Genomic DNA, 23,218 nt, shown 5'->3' on the forward strand with positions numbered 1-23,218 from the left:
GTAATAACAATAATGCTGCAGATTCAGCTCCTCTCTTCATAATACAACTTGTCTTGTGACTGTTCAGTTTTTACATTTCACTGTCAGCAACACATTATTTATTTCATCCATTTATTATATGTGTTTACACGACTTTACAGTACACAATAGTTAAATAATGCAGTTTTTAAATGTGCAATAAAGGAAATAATGAATCTCCTCCTGAACGTGTTGCTGTTTTAATGCTGCACATCTGTAATAAATGACATGGACTTTTTAGATTGTATTTCTGCTCCAACAGCAGAGATGAAGTTAAAGGTGATAAATGGAACCTGTGAATACTAATAACAGAGAATAATAAACAGCTGAAACAGTTGATCTGTCCTTCTGTAGGTGAAAGTTAAACAGGAAGTGGTTCACTGAGGATGTCGTCCGTTCAGTCTCCTTCTTCACAACCAGATGAGGTTTTCCTTCTGTTGGCTTCACTCAGAAGATCCTCACAGTGAACATGAGACACCTGAGATGAAGACAGACGTCACAGTATCAGCATCAACAGCAGAGGTTCATTTTAAAGTATCCCTGGACAGATTTCCTGTTTCATATAGTTTTCCAGGCACTGAAAGACAGAAAGGCCTGCAGTCACTTTAGCTTTAGAGGAAAGGATTTTATTATCCAGCTTATCTGTGCTGTAATTTAAATGTAATAAGTGTAGTGTTCATCATTACTTTGATCATATTCTGGGAGTTTATTTTTTCAGTCTACACTGCAGGAATAAGTACTAAGACATGTGAATCAGTCATTAAACAATGTTAACAACTAGAGAGCAGATTTACTGTTTTCTCCAGTTTAACTTCAGAGACTCAGCAGATATTCAGGACTACTGACAACACAGAACCTTAACCTCAATGTTTTAATCACATTTAGGTTTTCTAAACGTTACATTAATGTGAACCAGCATCTCCATGAACAGTTTTATTAACTAAATGTACTACATTACAGTAACACAACACACTTCAGCTGTTTACATGAAACTCAACACAAACATCGCTAGCTTAATGCTACGTTAGCTTAATGCTACGTTAGCTTTAATCAGTTTACGACTGAGCAGCTCGCTCGGTTAGCATCGCTAACATTAAAACTAATATTTACCGGATGCTAACTCTCTTCTCTGGTCAACACACACAGAAATAAACTCCACCAACATCTGGAGTGCATGGCACACATTATATCTGACACTAAAGCTGCATATAAAGTCCATTAAAAGCGGCACCGATACGAAAATAAACATTAACTTACCGAACTATCAGAGTCCTTTCAGTGTCTGCTGGTAGAATCAGCTGAAGGTAGAAAACTGGTTAAAACAAGCCAACGGGCAGGAAAACTGTCTGTGGAAAATGTTCTGCTACTCCACCGATAAATAAACCAACAGTTATTATATCAGAATTAATCCAAACGAGGAGAGCAGAGTCTCTGCTGCCTCCTCCATAGGACCTGTCAATCATTCCAGACCAGACTGTCAAACAAGTAGCCCCGCCCCCTGGCTTCGTAAAACTTTAACGCGCTATTAAAAAATCAATATTGATTTATTTTAAGATCGGCCACCTGATCTCTCATTTTGACCATGAAAACTAACGGGAAAAAATAAAATCCAGTCTATGCACCGTACTCTGTTTGGCTCCACGCTTGCTGATGACCACTTCCGGTCTCAGAAAATTAAAAAACGGACCTTTTTTCGTTTCTCTCTTACTGATTTTATTTTTTGTTATTCTAAATACAAAATGAAAATCAAAGCATTTTTAAAATTTTGTATATCCCTCTTTGATCATGAAAAGGAAAAACACCTTGTATTTCAATTTTAATTTTTGTATTTTAAAACGAAAATCAAATAACCACTCCTTTTTTGTTTTTCAATACCCGTTTCAGAACGGAAAATCCAATTGCCAAAATATACACGTACCGTAAATGAAGCTATTTGTGATTTAATGAATGTGTTTTAAAGTAAAACCAACTGATTTAATGCAGATGTGGAAGAACATCTTCCTCTGAGTCTTTTCACGGCTCAAAATCTCAGTTTTTCTTGAAGTCTTGTGTTTGTTTCTTCCAAATAATCCTCCGATTTTCCATCGACCAGTAAATATTTCTGCTCCTCTTCTTGTATTTAAGGCTTGTCCGGAACGTATGAAAGTAGAAAACCAGACGTGAAGCTTCATGTTTCTCTGTAAACCTTGGAGTCTTTCTGCTGGCTCTCACTGGAGCTTCAGAAACATTCCGTCACTGCAGCAGGAACCAGAACATCACAGGAACGTCGTCAAAAGCAGGATAGTCCAGAGTTTCAGGCAACTGGAAGCCTTCAGTCTTCAGCTCAACTCAGCTCTCAATCCAACTTCTTTTTTTTCAGCTTTTCTTTCAGCTTCTCCAGAAGGAATTGGCTGTAATGTCGAGAATCAAACAGCAGGAGGCGCCATTTGAACAGGATCAGCGGAACATAATCCAACTAGGATGAGCTGGAGCTGCTGGAAGCTGACACACAAAACAGGAAGTCAGAAACAAGCTGAAGGTACACTGAAAAAACTCTAAATCCTACCAAGTCTATTTGTCTTATTTTTAGTCAAAACATCTCATCCCACTTGATTTAAGATAAATTCACTTAACAAGAGACGTATCAGCAGATGGAGGGACGTGTTTTAAGACAATGCATCTTAAATATCTTGTTAAGTCAAATAATCTGAAAATGATTTTGTTTTGAGTTGAATTTTACAAGAAAACTCAAAATAAATTTAACCCTCGTGTCGTCCTGCGGGTCAAATTGACCCGTTTTAAAGTTTGAAAATGTAGAAAAAATATGTATTTTCACAGTGAAACTTCTGATGTCCACATTTTCAACATTTTTGGGAAATCTTTGAACATTTTTTGGTGGAAAAAAAGAAATGTTTAAAAATGTTTTTCAGAACATTCACATAAAAATTGTATGTGAATGTTCTTAAAGAAAATATTAGAAGTTTTACTGATATATATGGAATCACTTTAGATATTTTTAGGATTTTTTTGGAAGATTTTTACAAATTTTTGAAAATATTTAGAAGAATTTTCTTGCCAAATTTGGGGGATTTTTTTTTTTTAAATAAAACTTTTAAGGAATTATTGGGATTTTCTTCCTGAAGGTTTTGCAAATTTTCAGAAATTTAGGGATTTTTTTGTTGAATTTTGGGATTTTTTTTCAGACAAGGAAACAATATTTTTGGTGCCCATAAATGAAGACAGCAGGAGAGTTAAAACATCTCAAATTAGGAGGTTACATGAAAGCAAAAATCTATTTTTGAGTGAAAAACTGCTATTTTTTTAGCATACCTGGCTTATTTTAAGACACCTAAGCTTGACAATCCTGGTAAAATAGAGCTTCAAATAAGTTTTCCCAGCTAATGTTAAGATCTCAATATTCTAAATATCACATCTTATTTCTAGAAATCTTACCAAGACATTTTTCACTTGTTCTATTGGCAGATTTTTTCACTTATTTCAAAGTAAAAGTTCTTTGAAATAAGCCTTTTTTTCTTGTTTTGAGAGGAACATTTTTCCAGCGTATTTAAGGAGTTTTAACACAAATCAGTCAAATAGGAGGAAAAACGTTGATGCTGAAAGTTTCCTAAACTGCAGATTTATACGTTAGTACGTCGACTTAGAAGTTCTCACTCTAGTTTGTAATGTTTGTAGATGGTTTTGAGTCTTTTCTTTCTGTTTTTGTCCTAAAATTCAGTGTTTTTCTACTTCAGACTCATAAAATGTCACATGATTCATATCTGTAATTTCCAACTCATTTATCTAGATATGTACATCAGCATAGCAGTTTTCAATCTAAACATACAGACTGTGATGGTTTTGAGTCTATTCTCTCACTTTTTGTCATAAAATTGAGTGTTTTTCTACTCCAGACTCAAAAAATGTTGCATGATTTGTGTCTGTAGATCTAATTTATAACTCATTTATCAAAATAGTTAGCAGTTTTCTGTCCAAACATGCAGACTTTGTGATGGTTTTGAGTGTCTTCTCTCACTTTTTGTCCTAAAATTCAGTGTTTTTACACTCCAAACTCATACAGTGTCACATGATTCCTGTCTAAATGTATGTAAATCTAATTTCTAACTCGTACACTACCGTTCAAAAATTTAGGGTCTCTTAGAAATGTCCTTATTGTTGAAAGAAAAGCAGTTTATTTTCAATGAAGATACCATTAAATGAATGTTAAATCCAGTGTAGACACTGTTAATGTGGTAAATGACTATTGTAGCTGGAAACAGCTGATTTTTAATGGAATATCTCCATAGGGGTACAGAGGAACATTTCCAGCAACCATCACTCCTGTGTTCTAATGCTACATTGTGTTAGCTAATGGTGTTGAAAGGCTCATTGATGATTAAAAAACCCTTGTGCAGTTATGTTAGCACATGAATAAAAGTGGGAGTTTTCATGGAAAACATCAAGTTGTCTGGATGACCTAAAACTTTTGAATGGTAGTGTAGATATGTAGACTGTAGATTCTTGGTAAAGTTGAGGGCTTCACAACACTCTTTCGCGTGTTTTGTTCCCTCAACTTTACCAAGAATCTACAGTCTACCAGCCTGAACTTTACCAAGAATCTACAGTCTACTAGCGTTTCCTAATTAAACTCATCTTGAAAAGCACAAGAACGTCCCTGAAAAAGTGATAGTTTTCATAGAAAACAGGAAGTTGTCTGGGTGACCCCTAACTTTTGAACGGTAGTGGATATCTAGATATGTACTTCTCGTTTGTGATGGTTGCAGATGGTTTTGAGTCTTTTCATCAGTAGTTACTTAACTAGTTAATTAATTTAGTTTAGCTCTCACCCGTCTGCTTCCTGAAGCGTCTCTTGGCTTCGGCTCGTTCCTCAGAGTTGAAATACCAAACCGTGATGGCGTACCTGGAAAAGAGAACACAACTATTTAAACGTTTTTATCTTCTCAGTGTTTGTTCAGCAGTTTTCTTGTTCTTTCATTAAAATAGCTGCTGATTAATTTGACAGTTTTATGACTAGAAGTTGAACAAAAAGTCACTTTAAAGTTGTCACCTTTGACTTTTAGACACTGTGATGGACATTTTCACCATCCTGGGATATTTTAGTCCTAAAGAGGCTCTATATTCTAGATTTAACAGCAGAATTCAGGAAATATCACAAACAAACCACACAGAGAGTCCAAATGGAGTCAGACTGGACTGAAGTCAACCATTATTTGATTTGTTTGGGCTCTAAAATATCATAAAATATTGAAAAATATAGATCAAAGATTCCTCAAATATCTCATTTTTGTCCAAATATATTCAGTTTACTGTCATAAAGGAGCAAAGGAACCAGAAAATATTCACATTAAGAAAGTGAAATCACTGAATTTACACTGATTTTAATAGAATGTATTATCATAAATAGCTTGCAGCTCTATTATGCACCATGTTAAAATGTAGTTACAGATTTATACAGCAGGTGGCGCCAAACATCAGGAAATGGAAAGTTTGTTTCTAAAGTTTTTAAAACTAGCAGCAGCTGGCTGATCTAAAGAGGTTTAAACAGAGTTTATATATTAAACATGTTCTACTTTTACTCTACTCATCTACAGGGTATTAAAACATGGCTGTACTTTAGTGAACACAGAGTTTATTTTTCCAGAACCATCATTATTGATTATCAATTAGTTGTTTGGTCTGTAAAACATCAGAAAAATGTCCCAACAAGACAAATGATTTATTTTAAATCAGTTTTAAAGACTGATTTGCATCAAAGTTGTCCTTTTATTCTGAAGGCTGGACATGCTTGGTTTAAATTAAACTGTTTTTATTTTGGTGTTTTATGTTTTTTTAATTGGCCATTAGTCTATTTTTTTTTCTTTTAAACAACTCTGCTCTAAAGCTGGTTTGGAAACCTTCTTCATAAATAATCTTTATAGACCTGAAACTAAATAAAAGCATCACAGATTCACTTTTAATAATGCTGTTTACGTGTCCATGTTTATTCTGGTTTATTGTGGGTTTTTAAAATTTCATTATCTCCTCACTGTATTTTATATATCTTTCCTCTTTTGCATACATTGGAATTCTTATTGTAGTTTTGTTTTATATGTACATTTGATTCTATTATTTATTGATGGTAATTTATCTTGTTGTCAATGCATCGTCCAGAGGCAGCTGTTTATATTTTGTCATGTATGATGACAATAAAGTGATTCTATTCTACAACTTCTGTCTGTTAAAGAGTTTTCCAGAAAACCTTCAACCAACTTTTCTAGCTCCACTGCTGGTTTAATTACCGTTTTCCACTTAATACAGCAGATTATATCTAATAAAATATCATTTAAGCAACAGAATTATAATGCCGGCTGTTTAATGGTTTACTTCTGTTACTTCCTTAGAATTACTATTTTATTGATTTTGCTTTAATTCAGACTTTTAGCTGAAATCTGATTAAAAACTCTGAAATTCTTAAATTAATTGGAAACTCAATGAATCCTGGATGAGAGAAAATGACTGGTTAGTAACTCACTGATGGGTGGGTAGTCTGGTTAGCAGGATGGTTAATTAGCTGGTTAGTTAGGTAGCTGGTTACCTGGCTATCTAGTTTAGAGTTTACCTGGTTAGCTGGTTAACTACTTTATAGTTTACCAGGTAAACACTAGTTAGATAAGTAACTAATGTTTACCAAGTTAACTAGCATTTATCTGGTTATCCATAGTTTACCTGGTTAACTAGAGTTTAACTATTGTTTACCTGGTGCTGCAGGAAGGCTGCACCTTGTGAGGGTTCTTGGTTAGCTAGAGTTTAATTAATGTTTACCTAGTTAACTAGAGTTTACCTGGTTAGTTGGTTATCTATAGTTTACCTGGTTATCAAGACTTTATCTAGTATTTACCTGCTTAACTAGTTATCTATAGTTTACCTGTTATCTAGACTTTAACTAGTATTTACCTGGTTAACTAGTTATCTATAGTTTACCTGGTTATCTAGACTTTAACTAGTATTTACCCGGTTAACTAGTTATCTATAGTTTACCTGGTTATCTAGACTTTAACTAGTATTTACCCGGTTAACTAGTTATCTATAGTTTACCTGGTTATCTAGACTTTAACTAGTATTTACCCGGTTAACTAGTTATCTATAGTTTACCTGGTTATCTAGACTTTAACTAGTATTTACCCGGTTAACTAGTTATCTATAGTTTTCCTGGTTATCTAGACTTTAACTAGTATTTACCCGGTTAACTAGTTATCTATAGTTTACCTGGTTATCTAGTTTAACTAGTATTTACCTGGTTAACGAGTTATCTATAGTTTACCTGGTTATCTAGACTTTAACTAGTATTTACCCGGTTAACTAGTTATCTATAGTTTACCTGGTTATCTAGAGTTTAACTAGTATTTACCCGGTTAACTAGTTATCTATAGTTTACCTGGTTATCTAGACTTTAACTAGTATTTACCCGGTTAACTAGTTATCTATAGTTTACCTGGTTATCTAGACTTTAACTAGTATTTACCCGGTTAACTAGTTATCTATAGTTTACCTGGTTATCTAGTTTAACTAGTATTTACCTGGTTAACGAGTTATCTATAGTTTACCTGGTTATCTAGACTTTAACTAGTATTTACCCGGTTAACTAGTTATCTATAGTTTACCTGGTTATCTAGACTTTAACTAGTATTTACCCGGTTAACTAGTTATCTATAGTTTACCTGGTTATCTAGTTTAACTAGTATTTACCTGGTTAACGAGTTATCTATAGTTTACCTGGTTATCTAGACTTTAACTAGTATTTACCTGGTTAACTAGTTATCTATAGTTTACCTGGTGCTGTAGGATGGCTGCACCTCGTGAGGGTTCCTGCGGTCGGACCAGAACAGCAGCAGTCGGTCGAACAGTGGCTGGATGTCGATGACGTAAGATTTCCCTTCAGGAAAGATCCTGAGGACGCCGCCGTACTGAAGATCAATAACACTGAGATCAATTAGTGATTATTGATTATCTGCTGTTATTAAATCAAACATTCACTCCTCAGACTCACTGTTGGAGGTTCACTGAAGTTTCCTGAAAATCATGAAAACTTCCTGAACATCAAGATCTAGAAAACCTTTCAGAAAACAAACCGCCAGAATGTTGATTTTCACAATAAAAGCAGCAAAATAAAGCTGTTTGATTCACCAGCCTAGAAGTGACACTCTACACGGCCATTAAATGCCACTTTATATGTAAATTATGTAGTTTATTGAGGAAATTTCCCTTCCTCACTGAGAAAACGTGACAGATATTTGTCACAAATCTGAATATTAACGTACCAAATTGCACCAAAATGTCAAAACCCAGACATCAATACACCAAAAAATAAATATTAATGTGTCAAAACATGGATATTAACACACCAAAACCTTTTAAAACCTGAGTATTAATGTATAAAAGCCTCAAAAACTTGGATCTTAACCCAGTAAAACATCCCAAATCTGGATTTTAAGACACTAAAGTGTAAAAAAAAAAAAAAAAAAAAAAAAAAAAAAAGGATATCAGTGCACCAAAACATCAAACACTTGAATATTAATGCAAAAAAGGCTCAAAAACCTGGTTATTAATGCACCGAAACTTTTTAAAACCTGAGTATAAATGCATTAAAACATCAAAAACTTGAACGTTAAAGCACCTAAACCTAAAAAACCTGGAAGTTAATGCATCAAAACCTTCACAAGGTCTGGATGTTCAGGCACTAAAATGTCACCAACTTGGATATTAATGCACCAAGACCTCAAAAACGTCGATATTAACACATCCAAACTTTAAAAACCTGGATATGAATGAACCCAAACTTTAAAAAACAGAGTATTAATGCATTAAAACATCAAAAACTTGAACATTAATCCACCAAAACATCACAGATCTGGATTTCAAGACACTAAAATGTAAAAACCTAGTGTCCGAATGGTGATTTTCACAATAAAAGCAGCAAAAAAAAAAAAAAAAAAAAATGCTGCATCACCACCTGATTTCTAAACATCATGAGGTGTGGTCATGTGACCTGGGATCAGCTGATCTGGACCAGTGAGTGTCCCTGAACGCACCGTGTGGTTCCAGTTCTTGTTCAGGTAGTAGATGCAGGTGATGCAGCGTCCGTCTCTGTTGGGGTTGTCCACATGTTTGACGTAGCCGGCGCCGTTTCCAGGGTAACATGCCACCATGGCCTGATGACATCAGAGAGACGGCGGAGTTACAACCTCACTTCCTGTTTCTCATTTAAAGCAACACGACAACAAAACTCACTAAAATGTCAAAAAATGTTGAAATCCAGATATCAACACACCAAAACCTTAAAAACTGTGTTATTAATGCACCAAAACCTCAAAAACCTGAGTATTAATACATTAAAACATCAAAAACTTTAACCTTCTTAAAGTCCAGTTGGATTGATTTAAACAACTTTGGAAAAACTTTAACATTAATGCACCAAAACCTCAAAAACCTGAGTTTTAATACATTAAAACATCAAAAACTTTAACATTAATGCAGCAAAACATCACAAATCTGTATGTTAAGACACTAAAATGTCAAAAATTTGGATATTGATGCATTAAAATGACCAAAACCTGAATATTAATGCATTAAAAGATCAAAAACTTGACGTTAATGCAGCAAAACATCACAGATTTAGATTTTAAGACACTAAAATGTCAAAAATTTGGATATTAACCCATCAAAACCTGAACATTAACGCACCAAAACCTTAAAAACTGTGTTATTAATGCACCAAAACCTCAAAAACCTGAGTATTAATACATCAAAACATCAAAAACTTTAACCTTCTTGAAGTCCAGTTGGAGTGATTTAAACAAGTTTGGAAAAACTTTAACATTAATGCACCAAAACCTCAAAAACCTGAGTTTTCATACATTAAAACATCAAAAACTTTAACATTAATGCAGCAAAACATCACAAATCTGGATGTTAAGACACTAAAATGTCAAAAATTTGGATATTGACGCACTAAAATGACAAAAACCTGAATATTGATGCATAAAAGCCTCAAAAACTTGGATATTAACAGACCAAAATGTCAAAATATCGGGCTATTAATGCACCCAAACTTTGAAAAACCTGAGTATTAATGCATTAAAAGATCAAAAACTTGACGTTAATGCAGCAAAACATCACAAATTTAGATTTTAAGACACTAAAATGTCAAAAATTTGGATATTAATCCATCAAAACCTGAATATTAACCCACCAAAACCTTAAAAACTGTGTTATTAATGCACCAAAACTGAAAAAACTAACATAATCTTGGATATTAATGCATAAAAGACTAAAATGTCAAAAATTTGGATATTAACCCATCAAAACTTGAACATTAATGCACCAAAATGTCAAAAACTGGGTTATTAATGCACCTAAACTTTTAAAAATGCATTAAAAGATCAAAAACTTGAACATCAATGCAGCAAAACGTCACAAATCTGGATTTTAAGACACTAAAATGTGAAAAACTTGGATATTAAGGCACTAAAAAGTCAGAAACCTGGATATTAATACATCAAAACCTGAATATTAACACACCAAAACCTTAAATACTGGGTTATTAATGCACTAAAACTGAAAAAACTAACAAAAACCTGGATATAATACAGCAAAACATCTTAAATCTGGATTTTAAGACACTAAAATGTCAAAAACTTGGACATTAATGCATTAAAACCTCAAAAACCTGGATATCAGAGAGACGTCAGAGCTACAACATCACTTCCTGTTCCTCATTTAAAGCAACAAAACTCTGAGCAACTGAGTATTTACTGGAGTATTTTATGCAGTACAGAAGTATTTTACCTTCAGCACACTTTAAACTTGTACTTCACCACTTTTAAGAGGTAAATATTTTACTTTTTAATCCACAGTTCAATAATTATAGATAGAAGATTAATCTGCAAAAAATGAGCCAAAGTTCAGAATAATCATTGATCAGCTGATTATCAGATCAGATTTTTTTAAATTATTATTATCATAGCTTTTTTTTTACTGATTCCTGATTAAATAAATGAATTTATAAATGTGGTAACTAAGTGAAAAAGTTCAAAAAGTAAAGCATGAAAAAGTGCTTTTGGTTTCATATCAAATAAATCACAAAAATAAAACAAGACGCAGCAAAATAATAAATATAAAATATAAAAAGTCGGTATTTAGACACAGTTAGAGGTTATTAAATGTTAATGAAGAAACTATTTCTAATTAAAAAACAACCTTCAAATAACAAACAGCTGCTGTTGGACATCAGTTACACAAATTATTACACAAACTTCCTCTGTGTGTGTGTGTGTGTGCGTGCGTGCGTGCGTGCGTGCGTGCGTGCGTGCGTGCGTGCGTGCGTGCGTGCGTGCGTGTTGTTATTTGCTGTCATTCCTTGTGTACATCAGGCTGTGTGTTGTGGTTTCATGTCTACGTCTCCAGCTGCACGGACACAAACTCAGCACGTCACTGGGTGTGTGTGTTTTAGTGTGTGTTTTATTGTGTGTACGTGCAGTCAGTCAGTTGGGTGTTTTCAGCAGTAATTAGAGCATCTGAAGCTTTAATGAGTCTGCAGAGACCAACAGTTTAAAATAACTCAGATAAACCAGTTTGAGACCCAACGTGTCGTCATGATCAAAAACCTGGAAGTTAACGCACTGAAATAACAAAAACCAAGTAAATACCTCTACCTCTGTCCCTCCACCTCTATCTCTATCTCTCCACCTCTTCTGTCCCTCTCAACCCACCCGGCCAGCAGCAGATGGTTCCCCCCACATTAGAGCCAGGTTCTGCTCCAGGTTTTTTCCCTGTTAAAAGGGTGTTTTCCTGCCACTGTCTCCTTAGGGCTGCTCTGGGGGTTCAGGCATATGGGTTCTGGAAAGCATCTCCAGACAATTTGACTGTAATTGGTGCTATATAAATAAAATTGAATTGAATTGAAAAAATAATGCACCAAAATGTCCAAACCTGAAAATTAATGTACACTATATTGCCAAAAGTATTTGCTCACCTGCCCTTGACTCGGCATATGAACATAAGTGACATCCCGTTCCTAATCCATAGGGTTCAATATGACGTGGGTCCACCCTTTGCAGCTAGAACAGCTTCAACTCTTCTGGGAAGGCTGTCCACAAGGTTTAGGAGTGTGTTTATGGGAATTTTTAACCATTCTTCCAGAAGCACATTTGTGAGGTCACACACTGATGTTGGACCAGAAGGTCTGGCTCTCAGTCTCCACTCTAATTCATCCCAAAGGTGTTCTATGGGGTTGAGGTCAGGACTCTGTGCAGGTCAGTCAAGTTCATCCACACCAGACTCTGTCATCCATGTCTTTATGGACCTTGCTTTGTGCACTGGTGCACAGTCATGTTGGAAGAGGAAGGACCAGCTCCAAACTGTTCCCACAAAGTTGGGAGCATGGAATTGTCCAAAATGTCTTGGTATGCTGAAGCATTCAGAGTTCCTTTCACTGGAACTAAGGGTCCAAGCCCAGCTCCTGAAAAACAAGCCCACACCATAATCCCCCCTCCACCAAACTTTACACTTGGCACAATGCAGTCCCACAAGTATGGTTCTCCTGGCAACCACCAAACCCAGACTGGTCCATCAGATTGCCAGATGGAGAAGCGTGATTGGTCACTCCAGAGAAGGCGTCTCCACTGCTCTAGAGTCCAGTGGTGGCTGCTTTACACCACTGCATCCCACACTTTGCATTGCACTTGGTGATGTATGGCTTGGATGCAGCTGCTGGGCCATGGAAACCCATTCCATGAAGCTCTGCTGAAGCACTGTTCTGGAGCTAATCTGAAGGCCACATGAAGTTTGAAGGTCTGTAGTGATTGACTCTGCAGAAAGTTGGCCACCTCTTGGCACTATGCTCCTCAGCATCCATCAGTTTACGTGTCCTACCACTTGGTGGCAGAGTTGCTGTCGTTCCTACACACTTCCACTTTCTTATAATACAGCTGACAGTTGACTGTGGAATATTTAGGAGCCAGGAAATGTCACGACTGGATTTGTTGCACAGGTGGCATCCTATCACAGTTCCACGCTGGAATTCACTGAGCTCCTGAGAGCGAGCCATTCTTTCACAAATGTTTGTAAAAGCAGTCTGCAGCCTAGGTGCTGGATTTTATACACCTGTGGACATGGAAGTGATTGGAACACCTGATTCTGATTATTTGGATGGGTGAGCCAATACTTTTGGTAATATAGTGTCTATGCATATCTAGATGTATATATAATATATATACATATCCAATATAGTGTACTGAAACATATCAAAATGTCAAAACCCAGATAAACACACTATAACACACACACTAACACACACAGTAACACACTATAACACACACACAGTAACACACTATAACACACACACAGTAACACACTATAACTCACACACACAGTAACACACTATAACTCACACACACAGTAACACACTCTAACACACACACACAGTAACACACTATAACTCACACACAGTAACACATTATAACACACACACACAGTAACACACTAAAACACACACACAGTAACAAACTGTAACTCACACACACAGTAACACACTATAACTCACACACACAGTAACACACTATAACTCACACACACAGTAACACACTATAACTCACACACAGTAACACACTATAACTCATACACACAGTAACACACTATAACTCACACACACAGTAACACACTATAACACTCACACAGTAACACACTATAACTCACACACACAGTAACACACTATAACTCACACACACAGTAACACACTATAACTCACACACACAGTAACACACTATAACACACACAGACAGTAACACACTATAACACACACACACAGTAACACACTATAACACACACACAACGTAACACACTATAACTCACACACACAGTAACACACTATAACTCACACACAGTAACACACTATAACAGACACACAGTGACACACTATAACACACACACAGTAACACACTATAACTCACACACACAGTAACACACTATAACTCACACACACAGTAACACACTATAACTCACACACACACAGTAACACACTATAACTCACACACACAGTAACACACTATAACACACACACAGTAACACACTATAACACACACACAGTAACACACTATAACTCACACACACAGTAACACACTATAACTCACACACACAGTAACACACTATAACTCACACACACAGTAACACACTATAACTCACACACACAGTAACACACTATAACTCACACACACAGTAACACACTATAACTCACACACACAGTAACACACTATAACTCACACACACAGTCACACACTATAACACTCATACACAGTAACACACTATAACACTCATACACAGTAACACACTATAACTCACACACACAGTAACACACTATAACTCACACACAGTAACACACTATAACTCACACACACAGTCACACACTATAACACACACACAGTAACACACTATAACTCACACACAGTAACACACTATAACTCACACACACAGTAACACACTATAACACACACACAGTAACACACTATAACTCACACACACAGTAACACACTATAACTCACACACACAGTAACACACTATAACTCACACACACAGTAACACACTATAACTCACACACACACAGTAACACACTATAACACACACACACAGTAACACACTATAACTCACACACACAGTAACACACTATAACTCACACACACAGTAACACACTATAACTCACACACACAGTAACACACTATAACTCACACACACAGTAACACACTATAACTCACACACACAGTCACACACTATAACACTCATACACAGTAACACACTATAACACTCACACACAGTAACACACTATAACTCACACACACAGTAACACACTATAACTCACACACAGTAACACACTATAACTCACACACACAGTAACACACTATAACACACACACAGTAACACACTATAACTCACACACACAGTAACACACTATAACTCACACACACAGTAACACACTATAACACACACACAGTAACACACTATAACTCACACACACAGTAACACACTATAACTCACACACACAGTAACACACTATAACTCACACACACAGTAACACACTATAACTCACACACACAGTAACACACTATAACACACACACACAGTCACACACTATAACACTCACACACAGTAACACACTATAACTCACACACACAGTAACACACTATAACACACACACACAGTAACACACTATAACTCACACACACACAGTAACACACTATAACTCACACACACAGTAACACACTATAACACACACACAGTAACACACTATAACTCACACACACAGTAACACACTATAACACACACACACAGTAACACACTATAACACTCACACACAGTAACACACTATAACTCACACACACAGTAACACACTATAACACTCACACACACAGTAACACACTATAACTCACACACACAGTAACACACTATAACTCACACACACAGTAACACACTATAACTCACACACACAGTAACACACTATAACTCACACACACAGTAACACACTATAACACACACACACAGTAACACACTATAACTCACACACACAGTAACACACTATAACTCACACACACAGTAACACACTATAACTCACACACACAGTAACACACTATAACTCACACACACAGTAACACACTATAACACTCACACACAGTAACACACTATAACTCACACACACAGTAACACACTATAACTCACACACAGTAACACACTATAACTCACACACACAGTAACACACTATAACTCACACACACAGTAACACACTATAACTCACACACAGTAACACACTATAACTCACACACACAGTAACACACTATAACTCACACACACAGTAACACACTATAACTCACACACACAGTAACACACTATAACTCACACACACAGTAACACACTATAACTCACACACACAGTAACACACTATAACTCACACACACAGTAACACACTATAACACACACACACAGTAACACACTATAACTCACACCCACAGTAACACACTATAACTCACACACACAGTAACACACTATAACTCACACACACAGTAACACACTATAACTCACACACACACAGTAACACACTATAACACACACACAGTAACACACTATAACACACACACAGTCACACACTATAACACTCACACACAGTAACACACTATAACTCACACACACAGTAACACACTATAACACACACACACAGTAACACACTATAACACTCACACACAGTAACACACTATAACTCACACACAGTAACACACTATAACTCACACACACAGTAACACACTATAACACTCACACACACAGTAACACACTATAACTCACACACACAGTAACACACTATAACTCACACACACAGTAACACACTATAACTCACACACACAGTAACACACTATAACTCACACACACAGTAACACACTATAACTCACACACAGTAACACACTATAACTCACACACACAGTAACACACTATAACTCACACACACAGTAACACACTATAACTCACACACACAGTAACACACTATAACACACACACAGTAACACACTATAACTCACACACACAGTAACACACTATAACTCACACACACAGTAACACACTATAACTCACACACACACAGTAACACACTATAACTCACACACACAGTAACACACTATAACTCACACACACAGTAACACACTATAACTCACACACACACAGTAACACACTATAACTCACACACACAGTAACACACTATAACTCACACACACAGTAACACACTATAACTCACACACACACAGTAACACACTATAACTCACACACACAGTAACACACTATAACTCACACACACACAGTAACACACTATAACTCACACACACAGTAACACACTATAACTCACACACACACAGTAACACACTATAACTCACACACACAGTAACACACTATAACTCACACACACAGTAACACACTATAACTCACACACACACAGTAACACACTATAACACACACACACAGTAACACACTATAACTCACACACACACAGTAACACACTATAACTCACACACACAGTAACACACTATAACTCACACACACAGTAACACACTATAACTTTGGATGGGTGAGCCAATACTTTTGGTAATATAGTGTCTATGCATATCTAGATGTATATATAATATATATACATATCCAATATAGTGTACTGAAACATATCAAAATGTCAAAACCCAGATAAACACACTATAACACACACCACTAACACACACAGTAACACACTATAACACACACACAGTAACACACTATAACACACACACAGTAACACACTATAACTCACACACACAGTAACACACTATAACTCACACACACAGTAACACACTCTAACACACACACACAGTAACACACTATAACTCACACACAGTAACACATTATAACCACCACACACAGTAACACACTAAAACACACACACAGTAACAAACTGTAACTCACACACACAGTAACACACTATAACTCACACACACAGTAACACACTATAACTCACACACACAGTAACACACTATAACTCACACACAGTAACACACTATAACTCATACACACAGTAAACACACTATAACTCACACACACAGTAACACACTATAACACTCACACAGTAACACACTATAACTCACACACACAGTAACACACTATAACTCACACACACAGTAACACACTATAACTCACACACACAGTAACACACTATAACACACACAGACAGTAACACACTATAACACACACACACAGTAACACACTATAACACACACACAACGTAACACACTATAACTCACACACACAGTAACACACTATAACTCACACACAGTAACACACTATAACAGACACACAGTGACACACTATAACTCACACACACACACAGTAACACACTATAACTCACACACACAGTAACACACTATAACTCACACACACAGTAACACACTATAACTCACACACACAGTAACACACTATAACTCACACACACACAGTAACACACTATAACTCACACACACAGTAACACACTATAACACACACACAGTAACACACTATAACACACACACCAGTAACACACTATAACTCCACCACACACAGTAACACACTATAACTCACACACACAGTAACACACTATAAACTCACACACACAGTAACACACTATAACTCACCACACAGTAACACACTATAACTCACACACACACACAGTAACACACTAAAACTCACACACACAGTAACACACTATAACCACACACAGTAACACACTATAAACACACACAGTAACACCACTATAACTCACACACACAGTAACACACTATACCCACACACCACAGTCACACACTATAACACACACACAGTCACAACACTATAACCACTCACTACACAGTAACACACTATAACTCACACACACACAGTAACACACTATAACACACACACACAGTAACACACTATAATCACACACACAGTAACACACTATAACTCACACACACAGTAACACACTATAACCCACACACACAGTAACACACTATAACTCACACACCACAGTAACACACTATAACTCACACACACAGTTAACACACTATAACTCACACACACACAGTAACACACTATAACTCACACACACACAGTAACACACTATAACACACACACACAGTAACACACTATAACTCACACACAACAGTAAACACACTATAACTCACACACACAGTAACACACTATAACTCACACACACACAGTAACACACTATAACACCACACAGTAACACACTATAACACACACACAGTCACACACTATAACACTCACACACAGTAACACCACTATAACTCACACACACGTAACACACTATAACACACACACACTAGTAACCACACTATAACTCACACACACACAAGTAACACACTATAACTCACACACACAGTAACACACTATAACCACACACACAGTAACACACTATAACTCACACACCACAGTAACACACTATAACACACACACACAGTAACACACTATAACACTCACCAACAGTAACACACTATAACTCACACACACAGTAAACCCACTATAACACACTCACACGCACAGTAACACACTATAACTCACCACACACAGTAACACACTATAACTCACACACACAGTAACACACTACTAACCTCACACCCACCACAGTAACACACTATAACTCACACACACAGTAACACACTATAACTCACACACACAGTAACACACTATAACACCACACACAGTAACACACTATAACACACACACACAGTAACACACTATAACTCACACCACACAGTAACACACTATAACTCACACCACACAGTAACACACTATAACTCACACACACAGTAACACACTATAACTCACACACACAGTAACACACTATAACTCTCACACACAGTAACACACTATAACTCACACACACAGTAACACACTATAACACACACACACAGTAACACACTATAACTCACACACAGTAACACACTATAACTCACACACACAGTAACACACTATAACTCACACACACAGTAACACACTATAACACACACACACAGTAACACACTATAACTCACACACACACAGTAACACACTATAACTCACACACACAGTAACACACTATAACTCACACACACAGTAACACACTATAACTCACACACACAGTAACACACTATAACTCACACACACAGTAACACACTATAACTCACACACACAGTAACACACTATAACTCACACACACAGTAACACACTATAACTCACACACACAGTAACACACTATAACTCACCACACACAGTAACACACTATAACTCACACACACAGTAACACACTATAACTCACACACACAGTCAACACACTATAACACTCACACACAGTAACACACTATAACTCACCACACACAGTAACACAACTATAACTCACACACACAGTAACACACTATAACACACACACACAGTAACACACTATAACTCACACACACAGTAACACACTATAACTCACACACACAGTAACACACTATAACTCACACACACAGTAACACACTATAACTCACACACACAGTAACACACTATAACTCACACACACAGTAACACACTATAACTCACACACACAGTAACACACTATAACTCACACACAGTAACACACTATAACTCACACACACAGTAACACACTATAACTCACACACACAGTAACACACTATAACACACACACACAGTAACACACTATAACTCACACACACACAGTAACACACTATAACTCACACACACAGTAACACACTATAACTCACACACACACAGTAACACACTATAACTCACACACACAGTAACACACTATAACTCACACACACAGTAACACACTATAACTCACACACACACAGTAACACACTATAACTCACACACACAGTAACACACTATAACTCACACACACACAGTAACACACTATAACTCACACACACAGTAACACACTATAACTCACACACACAGTAACACACTATAACTCACACACACACAGTAACACACTATAACACACACACACAGTAACACACTATAACTCACACACACAGTAACACACTATAACTCACACACACAGTAACACACTATAACACACACACACAGTAACACACTATAACTCACACACACACAGTAACACACTATAACTCACACACACAGTAACACACTATAACTCACACACACACAGTAACACACTATAACTCACACACACAGTAACACACTATAACTCACACACACACAGTAACACACTATAACTCACACACACAGTAACACACTATAACTCACACACACAGTAACACACTATAACTCACACACACACAGTAACACACTATAACACACACACACAGTAACACACTATAACTCACACACACAGTAACACACTATAACTCACACACACACAGTAACACACTATAACACACACACACAGTAACACACTATAACTCACACACACACAGTAACACACTATAACTCACACACACAGTAACACACTATAACTCACACACACACAGTAACACACTATAACTCACACACACAGTAACACACTATAACTCACACACACACAGTAACACACTATAACTCACACACACAGTAACACACTATAACTCACACACACAGTAACACACTATAACTCACACACACAGTAACACACTATAACACACACACACAGTAACACACTATAACTCACACACACACAGTAACACACTATAACTCACACACACAGTAACACACTATAACTCACACACACACAGTAACACACTATAACTCACACACACACAGTAACACACTATAACTCACACACACAGTAACACACTATAACTCACACACACAGTAACACACTATAACTCACACACACACAGTAACACACTATAACTCACACACACACAGTAACACACTATAACTCACACACACACAGTAACACACTATAACACACACACACAGTAACACACTATAACTCACACACACACAGTAACACACTATAACTCACACACACACAGTAACACACTATAACTGTCTCTCTTCCTCCAGGACTCGACTTGTTTTTTTCCTGAGTTTCCATCTGATAACTTTCAGCTGAGATAAAGTTTTACTGTCAACTGCTGCACGTGTACTGAGACAGTGTTATAGTGTGTGTGTGTGTGTGTGTGTGTGTTACTATTTTACTGTGTGTGTGTGTGTGTGTGTGTTACTGTGTTACTGTGTGTGTGTGTGTGTGTGTGTGTGTGTGTGTGTGTGTGTGTGTGTGTGTGTGTGTGTGTGTGTGTGTTACTATGTTACTGTGTGTGTGTGTGTGTTACTGTGTGTGTGTGTGTGTGTGTGTGTGTGTGTGTGTGTGTGTGTGTGTGTGTGTGTGAATAATCAGTGTGTACGTGTCGTCTGCTGCGTCACTCCAGCTGTTTCTATTCTTTTATTTCTCTTTAACTGGATCAGTTTCAACGTTTCGGTTCAACAGGAAACAAACGAGATCAAAAATCTGGCAGCAGAAACGTGTTGAAGAATATAGTAAATTACTCCTGTTACTCCTCTCTCTCCCCCTCCTCTCTCTACTCCTCCTCTCTCTACTCCTCTCTCCCCCCCTCCTCTACTCATCTCTCTCCCCCTCCTCTCCCCCTCTCTCTACTCCTCTCTCTCCCCCTCCTCTCTCCCCCTCCTCTCTCTACTCCTCTCTCTCCTCCTCTCTCTCCCCCTCTCTCCCCCTCCTCTCTCCCCCTCCTCTCTCTCCCCCTCCTCTCTCCCCCTCCTCTCCTCCTCTCTCTCCCCCTCCTCTCTCTACTCCTCTCTCCCCCCCTCTTCTACTCCTCTCTCTCCCCCTCCTCTCTACTCCTCTCTCTCCCCCTCCTCTCCTCCTCTCTCCCCCCCTCTTCTACTCCTCTCTCTCCCCCTCCTCTCTACTCCTCCTCTCCCCCTCTTCTCTCCCCCTCTCTCCTCCTCCCCTCCAGCCGCCTACCTTGGACCTCTCCCGGATCTTGCCCGCCAGCCTGCCGGCGCACACGGAGATGAGTCTGTCCAGGATGCCGAGCAGGAAGCTGACGGCGTCGCATCCCCGCTCCGAGCCGCTCACCCAGGCGATCTTGTCCCCGCGGATGCTGCTGCGGTGGATGCCGGGCGCGGAGCTCGCCAGGCGGCCGTCCTGCAGCGCCCCGGCTCGGTGCAGCTCCGCCACCTGGTCCCGCACCGCGCCGCCCGCCAGCTCCCCCAGCAGCCCGTCCAGGTGGTAGAAGCCCTGGTCCAGCAGCGCCGGGACGACCCGGTCCAGAGCCAGGCGCTCCAGGTCCTGGTCCACCACGTGCTCGATGAAAGGCATGATGATCAGTGTATCGATCAGCTGATTGGTGACTCCTGAACAGGTGAGATCCAGGTCCAAACTGAACCTCAGTCAGCTGATCTGAGTTTTAAAAAGCTGCAGGTCCTGCTCACACGCTGCTTCCGGTTAGTCCCTTCACAATAAAGGCATAAGATTCTTCTGCTGCACAACTGGACCTTAACTGTTCAGATAAAAAAAAAAAAATTTAAATTAAATATTGTTATTTAATTTAAGAGAATGGATGGGGAAATTTTTGGTCTTTTTTTGGTATATTAAAAAAAGCTTTTTTTTTTTTTTTTTAAATCATGGGAATGTTTATTTCAGGGGAAAACAAGAGAATATTCCAATAATTGAATATCTCTCTATATTTTTTCTTTA

General features: G+C 37.7%; 1 protein-coding gene across 1 annotated transcript; it reads right to left on the reverse strand.

The window, feature by feature from the left end:
* Nucleotides 1-1,942: 1,942 nt before the first annotated feature.
* On the reverse strand, nucleotides 1,943-23,016 carry egln3 (egl-9 family hypoxia-inducible factor 3). Its single transcript, XM_023296324.3, has 5 exons — nucleotides 22,484-23,016; nucleotides 9,084-9,203; nucleotides 7,825-7,958; nucleotides 4,842-4,915; nucleotides 1,943-2,499 (listed from the first exon to the last, which is right to left on the reverse strand). Exons 1-5 carry the CDS (start codon nucleotides 22,838-22,840, stop codon nucleotides 2,474-2,476), a joined length of 711 nt encoding a protein of 236 aa, XP_023152092.2. The 5' UTR covers nucleotides 22,841-23,016; the 3' UTR covers nucleotides 1,943-2,473.
* Between the last annotated feature and the right edge of the window lie 202 nt (nucleotides 23,017-23,218).

This window comes from Amphiprion ocellaris, chromosome 20 (assembly GCF_022539595.1).
Source record: "Amphiprion ocellaris isolate individual 3 ecotype Okinawa chromosome 20, ASM2253959v1, whole genome shotgun sequence".
Taxonomy (NCBI): Eukaryota; Metazoa; Chordata; class Actinopteri; family Pomacentridae; genus Amphiprion; species Amphiprion ocellaris.

Excerpts from the sequence above, each read along its gene's own strand:
- egln3 (XM_023296324.3), bottom strand. The coding sequence starts at position 22,840 with ATGCCTTTCATCGAGCACGTGGTGGACCAGGACCTGGAGCGCCTGGCT. Across the intron at positions 9,204-22,483 it reads AGATCCGGGAGAGGTCCAAG|GCCATGGTGGCATGTTACCC; the intron begins GTAGGCGGCTGG and ends TGATGTCATCAG. Across the intron at positions 7,959-9,083 it reads ACAAGAACTGGAACCACACG|TACGGCGGCGTCCTCAGGAT; the intron begins GTGCGTTCAGGG and ends ATTGATCTTCAG.